We start from the raw sequence: 8,605 nt of genomic DNA on the forward strand, positions 1-8,605 counted from the left end.
ATTGAATCATTGGATATACAATCATGTGGTAGACAGACAAATCATCACTTATTAACTATTTAATATGTAAGATTCAGGAAAAACTATGTCATGTGTAAAATTATTTTTCATACCTTTCCCTAATTAATATATATACATACCTTCCCGAAAGCAACTATTATACTTTTTTTTTTTTTTTAATGAGCAACTATTATACTTTATACATAACAAACTTACATAAATGAGAATTAGATATCATTAGAATTTATGACATTTGCTATTGCACATATAAATGGTGCTACACACAACACGATTTTCCATTAAAGCAATAAAATCTATTTTTTACATTTATTTTCAGTGATTTTTAGACGAAGATATTAAAATTGGATATTAAATTACCCAAACATCTTAAAATATACTTTACTTACAAAAATACATTCATAAGGTATAGACAATATTTATACTTTTTATGTAATTTAATTATAAAAATATTTTTTACACTACCACTTACACAATCAGACGATGGTTGTAAGGTGGTTGCTGCGTGGTTGCGTGGTGGTTGCATCAGACAATAGTTGCAGGGTGGTGGGTCGAATGTTGCATTAGTCGAAAGTTTCAATCAGACGAAAATTTTTGGGTGGTTGGCCGAAGGTTGCATCTGACGAAGGATTCAATCAGACGAAATAACTGTTAAAAAAGTGTTTATGCAACTGTTATGAAACAATAAAAATCATAACAGTATTTCTACGTACGTAACTATATCTACATGTCTCTTTATGATTTAATATGAACAAATTCACCATTAGAAATTTAGACAATAACGAAAATACACCAGGATAAACATTTTACTATAGTATTGATGTAATTATTTTTAGATTATACTCGAGTTGGATTGTTTGGGAACTCCTATTCAACTTTTTGAGATTTGTCTTTCATAAATCTGAAAATTGAAGTCAAAACATTAGTTTTATGCAAATTAAACCGGATTTTTGATTTAATTTTAGTTCGGTAGTAGTTTTTCTTTATTTATTTTTTCATATATTCGAAATAGCCCATGTTTTGATTGATTCTAGTCGTCTTCTCAGGTGAAGTCACTGGAATTAATGGTGGTTCTCTTTTTGGTTGAATTTTCATTTCGATTGCGTTCGGTTATTGCATGGTTGCGCGATAGTTGCCGAGGAAGCATGGATCATGGGTTGAAGGTGTGTGTAAGTGGTGTTTGTGTAATTTTTTTTTATTTGTACTGTATATTTGTTTATTTGGCTATGCTGAAAATATTTTTGTAATATTACTATTTTTTTTGGTTAAAACTGAAAAAAAAAAATGAAAAAAAAAACTCATATATATATATATAAATATATATATCTATTCTATATAAAGTGTGGCTATGTAATAGAATTGGTTTAATGATATTTTTACGTTAACTTTAACAGAATATCCTATTAATTAACAGAATATTCTTTATTAATTTTATAATATTATTATATATATTAAAAATAAAAATTATATACATATTTTATATAAAGAAATTTAAATTTAAATTTAAAATATTGAAAATGTTGAAGTGTAATAATGAAAAACCCCTATTTTTAATTATATTTTTAAATTTGTTGGATTAATTTTGAATTAAAATAAAAAAAAATTATATAAATATTTTCTATAAAAAAAATTTAAATTTAAAATATTATAACTTTTTTTAACTATATTTTTTAATTTTATTATTATTTATTTTATATTTTAAATTAAAATAGTTGTACTAAGGAATTGATTGCTTTCCATTTTAGTTATGGTAAACCGATTCACACACCATATTTTTCGTAAAGTTTAGAAATAAAAAATCTTTATATCAAATTGACGAATCAAATCTATATATAAACACACTCAAATTTGATTATGTGAGTTTTGGTTAAGAATATAGTAAATTACAATATATGCATTATCAAATACGTTACGTAATTAAGAAAATTTTAAAAATGAAAAAAATACGTATATATAATCATATCCCATTTCTAATGACACTCCAATGTAGCAATAGCTAATTTTTTTTTTTTCTTAACGATCAAAATCTCAAATCCCATTTCAAAATTAAAAAAAAAAAATACATTATCTAATTAAAAAAATTAAACATACATGTACTACACTTGACATCACCTAATTGAAGCTAATTAAAAAAAACTAATTATACGTGCATTGCACGTAACATCAACCTATGTATCTTTTCCAATATATATATGTATGTGTATGCATAAATTATGAAATATTGTGTATTTCTTTTTACACTGAACATTTAAAACATTACTACACTTGATAGAACATTTATATATATATATATCTATATCTATTAGAAGATACATTTTTATAAAAAAAATGATACAATATATATTTTTCATTCAAGAATTAATTATTTACAAAATATATATATAAATAATTAACTTAACAAAATAATTATATTGTCTTAATCACTTTTTATATCCACACTTAACTTTTTTTTTTCTATGGCGTAATAGTCAATTGTGAATCTATTTTTTATTTTAACAAATAAAAGGAAAGAAATTAAAAATTCACATCAAGCTCACTTATGCAAAGCAAGTCAACACACCTACCGGTACTAGTACCACCAAACTGTATAATGTATATTTAAGCTTCGCAGGAAGGATCATAATTATTTTTATAAAACATAATGCAAAATAATTCCCTTAAAAAAAGAAAAAAAAAATAGAATAACCTAAATACACAGAACCTAATAATATGCATGTGGTTCCACAAATGATAAATACTCACCGACGCGCTTATTTTTCTGTTCTCTATATCTAGCTATAGCTTGGAATAACCATTCATACCTTACATAATAACAAAATTTTAATAGTTATTTCAACCTCCAAACCCATAATTAACCAAACCCCAATAATAAAAAAATTAAAATAAAAAAAAAACCCAACACGTATTATTGCAAATCGAACCATTCTTTCAATTCTATCTCCACAATACCACATATCCCAATCCCAATCCCAATCCCAATCCCAATCCCAATCCCTGGCCTCCTCCAAATATAGTTATCACTAATAATCTTCCGAGAAAATGCGTGCACGTAAAATTGATCAACTCAATCAACTCAGGGCCATATTCACAAGGTTTGACATGGACGCCGACGGCAGCCTAACCATCCTCGAGCTTGCCGCTCTGCTCCGATCCCTCGGTCTAAAGCCCTCCGGCGATCAAATACACACGCTTCTCTCCAATGTGGACTCCAACGGAAATGGAGCCATTGAGTTTGAGGAGTTGGTCAGCGCTATAATGCCCGATGATGATCATCTCAGCGACGAGATTTTGGTCAACCAGGACCAACTCATGGAGGTTTTTCGGTCGTTTGATCGAGACGGTAACGGATACATAACGGCGGCTGAACTGGCTGGGGCCATGGCTAAGATGGGCCAGCCGTTGACGTACAAGGAGTTAACGGAGATGATTAGAGAGGCTGATGTGGACGGTGACGGCGTTATTAGCTTCAATGAGTTTGCCACCGTTATGGCCAGGTCGGCCTCGGATTTTCTAGGAATAGCGAATTTCTCATGACTTTAGTGATAATTATAATCATAACGGGGTAACGTAATCAACGTTTCTGGAAGTCTGTCAAATTAATTTATATTTCTTTTTTGAAGGAAATTAATGTATATTTAGTACTAGATTTTGTTGTGAATTGAAATGACACCGTTAGTGGTTATTCACTATTGCAAAGCTTAACCCAATGAAGCAATGACACTGTACAAAAAAGTCTTTCTTAATCGTAGTACTAGATTTTGTTGTGAATTGAAATATTGTCTTCGTTTCCTATGGTAATCGCATATTAGTATACAAAAGCTGTTTAATTGGATCCCATCAAAATTCCACAGTTAGCCGTGTTTGGTGGGAGTAGTACTAGAATGCTCTATGATATTTGTAGGGAAATTTGATTTTGTATGTTTACATATACTTAAAATTTCTCCCCTAAAACTCATAATATTTGATATTTATGGAATATGACACATTTTATAATATCCCCTATTTACATCACCCCCTCTCTCTTCTTCTCTCTTTTATTTTACTACACTCTCGAGCCATCGGGTCCACTATCGGGCTCATCAGACCCATCGGGCCATATTAAATTCTATTTTTTTACACAGGCATCAAGCCCACCATCGGGCCCATCAAGCCTTTGTCTTCCTCCATTTTCCTGTGATACCATCGGACCGGTGTCGGGCCTGCATCGGGCCTGACGAAATCAAACTCCAAACTCAGATTTTTCCCAAATCACATCCGACAAAAAAAAAAAAGATATAAAGGCTTACCTTCAACATCTCCGTTCGAAGCTCGGTGGTAAAGGGTTGGAGTCGCGTCTCACGGTGGTCGGTGGTCGGTGGTCTGGGTAAGCGGTGATTTGGTGATTTGGTGAGGGTGAGATGGTGAGACGGTGAGAGAACAACGAGAGAGATAGAGGAAGAGAGAGAGTTGAGGATTGAAAAATGAGAGGGATATTTTTGGGTTTAATGTAAAGTGGTCATATTTTTTTAATTTTGAAATGCATAAGTTTAGGAAAATAATTTCCCCCATTAGTATGCATATATAATCAAATTTCCGTATTTATATTACACTCATATTTACATTACTTATAAGAAATGGTAGAAATCTATTAAAAAAACTCTTTATTTTTTTTTAATCAAAGTAAAAAGATATTTCTATTAGATCAAGTTGATAGAGTACATACATTACTTAGACAAAATATCAAGATTTTAAATGCATTAATTCTATGATTAGGATGGAATCTTTCCTTTTTAATCCTCAAATCCCTTTTGGTTAGAATATCAAAGATGTTTTTTGTTAAAAAAGCCTTCTTATTTATTCGATCCTTACCTCTCTTTTCTTCTTTTGTAGATGAATCCAGAAAAATTCTGAAAAGGTGAACACCGAATAGACAATGATTTACTTCAACTGCTCCTCAAAGATTAGCCAAGACTCCACGCAGATTTTTCATCATCAAGTGGAGATTCATCCACATCAAGCTTAGACGAGTGGGAAGTATCTAATGATTCACTAGGGTCTCCGGAACCTTCCGTACAACACCATCACCACCCCAGCCAAATCAACGAAGAGGGGTACAAGAGATTCATTTAGGAGCTCGGCCACATGGACATACAGGGTCTGTGAAGACGTTCCTGAATGTCTTCTAAAGGGCCGTCTAGGGCTATTGAGAAGACACTCCGTGCTAGAGAAGATCATAGTCAACATAGCCAAGTATATTGTTAAGTCTACTCCTCCGTCCAGACCTCAAAAGATGGCGAACATAAAGCAAACCCTGAGAAAGGTTTCTACTGAGGATCTCCACCTTGCTCGACTCGTTGCCATGGCTGCTGTAGGGTATGCCAAAGAGCCACTCTTGCACGAGGATCCCGTACAGGAAGAGGATTTTGAAATGCGGAAGGGTGTCGTGGAAGTGGGAGAGACTGAGGAACTTAACAAAGCCCATGCAGCTGGTTCCTCCAATGAAGGCGAAGGGGAAGAAGAAAAAGGCCTTTAAAACAATGTTATATAGAGGATATAATGAGGTCGGGAACCCGTCTTGGCATCCAGCGAGGTCCTCAATTTAAATGAGGACTATGTTGAGGAGGAATTTGAGGAGGCCCATCCCATGAAAATCAAGGATAAGAAAGCGACTCGGTGGATATTGCCTCCATCCACCCTTACTTTAAAGAGGTTGAAAAACCTTCAAACTAAAGGCCTTCTTGGAGATGTCGAGGCCTTCGTGCCTTATCCCGGGCATGCCACTAACCTCGGGAAGGAGATCTGCACGCGGTCCGGACCCCACACTAAGCAAGGCGCAATTCTGCCTCTTCATCCATATTTTAAGATGATGGCCAACTATTACAAGATCTGCCTGATGCAATTCACTTCGAAGGAGATCAATTATTTTTCTGCATTGTTTGTGCTTTACGCCAAATAGGGTTGGGGGAGCCGTCCCTGCATGATATGAATTGGCTATTCGATCTAAAGTCCAGTCCAAGGCACAAGAGATCGGGCTATTTTTATTTTTCTCAGTTGGAGCATCCCTGACTGACTAGCACTGACACGGAAGTGACAAAGATATGTAGTTTTTTGAGAGACTACTATATCGTACAAGAGATGGACACTGACCACCTATCTTTCCAACGAGTTGAGTCATACTATGTAACGCCCTAATGCTAAAGCACGCTACAGTGCTTTTTCAATTACTGTGCAATCTTTGCTAATCAAAGAATTTTCTTGAAAAACGTGTCAAACTAAAACTTTTATATTAATTAATAAACTTTATAACATATTAAAATATTTACAAGTGTCGGGATCCCGTTTCCAAACTTTTTAAAGTTAATATTCCAAAATGCATATATTACAGGTCGCACAACGACTACAAAATACAATTCCCAGATGTCCCGAAACCCAACACTCCAGGTCGCGCTACTTTGACATGTACAATCCATCTTAGCTCAGGGTCACTCCTGTTCAGCTTTCGCCTTTCCTTTACCTACACATGGAAGCAGAACTGTGAGTCGACGGACTCAGTAAGAAATGCATATAACATATCTGTTGGGTTTTATGCCCTAAACAAAACTCTTTACAATCTGATTAGTTATCAATATAAGAATTTGAAGTGATTAATGTTTGCATGAATTTTACATGCTAATGGTTTAATATGTTTATTACATTCACACACAAAATTAGTTAAATCCAGATCATATGTTTATTCACAATTACAGTATCGTCAACACAGTGGAATGTGATTGTGATCATATGAATCAAAAGACTAAGTCCCTGTTTCATCAGTGTTTTGGATTTACACTAATGTGATAATCAGCGATGATGTGTACTTACACTTGGAGTAAGTGTTATGTTCTTTCCAGGACATTAGTAAAGTACACTAGTTTCGAATGTATGGAGTATACATTGGACTGGACCGATATTGCAACTAAGTTAAGATATTACAAACTTACCGTTATATATCTTTCCAAGTCAATATCAGTAGTTGATCTTAAGATTAAAAGAATCTAAATCCTGATATGCTTAGGCTCAACTCAGGAATACTATTCATGTTCTTTGATTTATTAGTTAAGCCTACTTTTGGGTCAGGGTGATACATATATTTTGGGAACATGATAGTATGATTGAGTGGGAGTGCTGAACATAAATATGGAATCTATAGCTTCTACTGGTGTATAGAAGTCAAGTGATGATTCCCTTCGAACTTAGCAAATAGAAGTAAATGGATGAGCTCTTGTTAAACTGACTAATTATTAGATCACTAAACACCATTTACAGGTAGCTAAGTGTTTTAAGGGGCAAAATACATTGAGGGGTGAGAACGGTAAAATTATCCCATCTCGATGTAGATCATATATATAGAGGATCTTTAAATCACAATAAGATTATAACAATGGTTAAATGAGATAGCATATCTATATCGTGGAACATATAATATGCTCTATATAAGTCTGAGAGTGCAATTCTAAGTTCTAAGAGTGGATTCAACGAAGAATTAATAAGTAGGAATTTACTTGGTAAATTCGGTTCACTTATTGGAAGCGCTCAGCATATAGATCCATGGTCCCCATTCTAGTTGAGAACATTCTGCTTGTAAGACTCATTAATTTATTCGTGATTGATCAATTATAGTTCTAAAGTTAGACTATGTCTAATTTATGAATTTTCACTAAGCAGGGGCGAAACTGTAAAGTAAAGAGATTCTAGGTTTATTTATTTATTAATGGACTTTATATGTCTAGTTAATAATTAAATTAAATTACAATATTATTTAATAATCTATTTTAGTTATTAAATAATTAGTTTTGGCATTTAAAAGGTTAGAATTAGAAAATTGGCGTTTTTGAGAAAGTAGAAATAAAATTTGTTAAAACTGCAAAATCAAGTGGGGCCCATTATCTACACCATGGCCGGCCACCTATTGTGGAATTTCAAATTGATATTTTCATTATTTTAATGCTAAATAATTCCTAATCTAAACCTAGTAGTTGCCTATAAATAGAAAGTGATGGCTCAGTCAAATCATAAGTTTTGAATAACCTTTTCTGACAGAAAATTCTCTCTTCAGAAAAACTGAGCCTTCCCTTTTTCTATACCTTGGCCGAACCCCTCTCTTCTCTTTTCTTCTTCTATATTTTGACCCTAGTGAAAGAGTGAGTGCCCACACACAGCAAGCAGTAACTCAATCATAGATTGGAAGACTGTGAAGGATCAAACTCAAAGAGAAGGACATTCGGGCTCAGATCTTGATAATACTCTGCGCTAGAAAGAATACAAGGGTTAGAGATCTGAGTGGAAGGAGACATTAATTCTGCTGCATCAATGTAAGGTTTTCTTAACTTTATATGTGTTTATTTTATCGTTTTAGAAAGTTCATATTTAGGGTGTTAAACAACATACTTGTGAGTAGATCTAAGATCCTGGTAAAATAATATCCAACAACTGGCCTCAGAGCCATGGTAATTGATTTGCTTGCAAGAAATTTGGACTTTAAAACGATTGTTTGTTATTTGGATGGTTTCATGTTGTATTGAGTGTTATATGATGATTGACGATGTTTATGAATTTTCGTGAAAAATAA

General features: G+C 33.2%; 1 protein-coding gene across 1 annotated transcript; it reads left to right on the forward strand.

Moving 5' to 3' along the window:
* The first annotated feature begins 2,666 nt into the window (after nucleotides 1-2,666).
* LOC115709004 (probable calcium-binding protein CML15) lies at nucleotides 2,667-3,792 on the forward strand. The gene has a single exon (XM_030637024.2). It carries the CDS (start codon nucleotides 3,058-3,060, stop codon nucleotides 3,550-3,552), a length of 495 nt encoding a protein of 164 aa, XP_030492884.1. The 5' UTR covers nucleotides 2,667-3,057; the 3' UTR covers nucleotides 3,553-3,792.
* Nucleotides 3,793-8,605: the final 4,813 nt, after the last annotated feature.

The sequence above is a fragment of the Cannabis sativa genome, chromosome 3 (genome assembly GCF_029168945.1).
Source record: "Cannabis sativa cultivar Pink pepper isolate KNU-18-1 chromosome 3, ASM2916894v1, whole genome shotgun sequence".
In the NCBI taxonomy this organism is placed as follows: Eukaryota; Viridiplantae; Streptophyta; class Magnoliopsida; order Rosales; family Cannabaceae; genus Cannabis; species Cannabis sativa.

Coding starts and splice junctions, on each gene's coding strand:
- LOC115709004 (XM_030637024.2), top strand. CDS start 3,058: ATGCGTGCACGTAAAATTGATCAACTCAATCAACTCAGGGCCATATTC.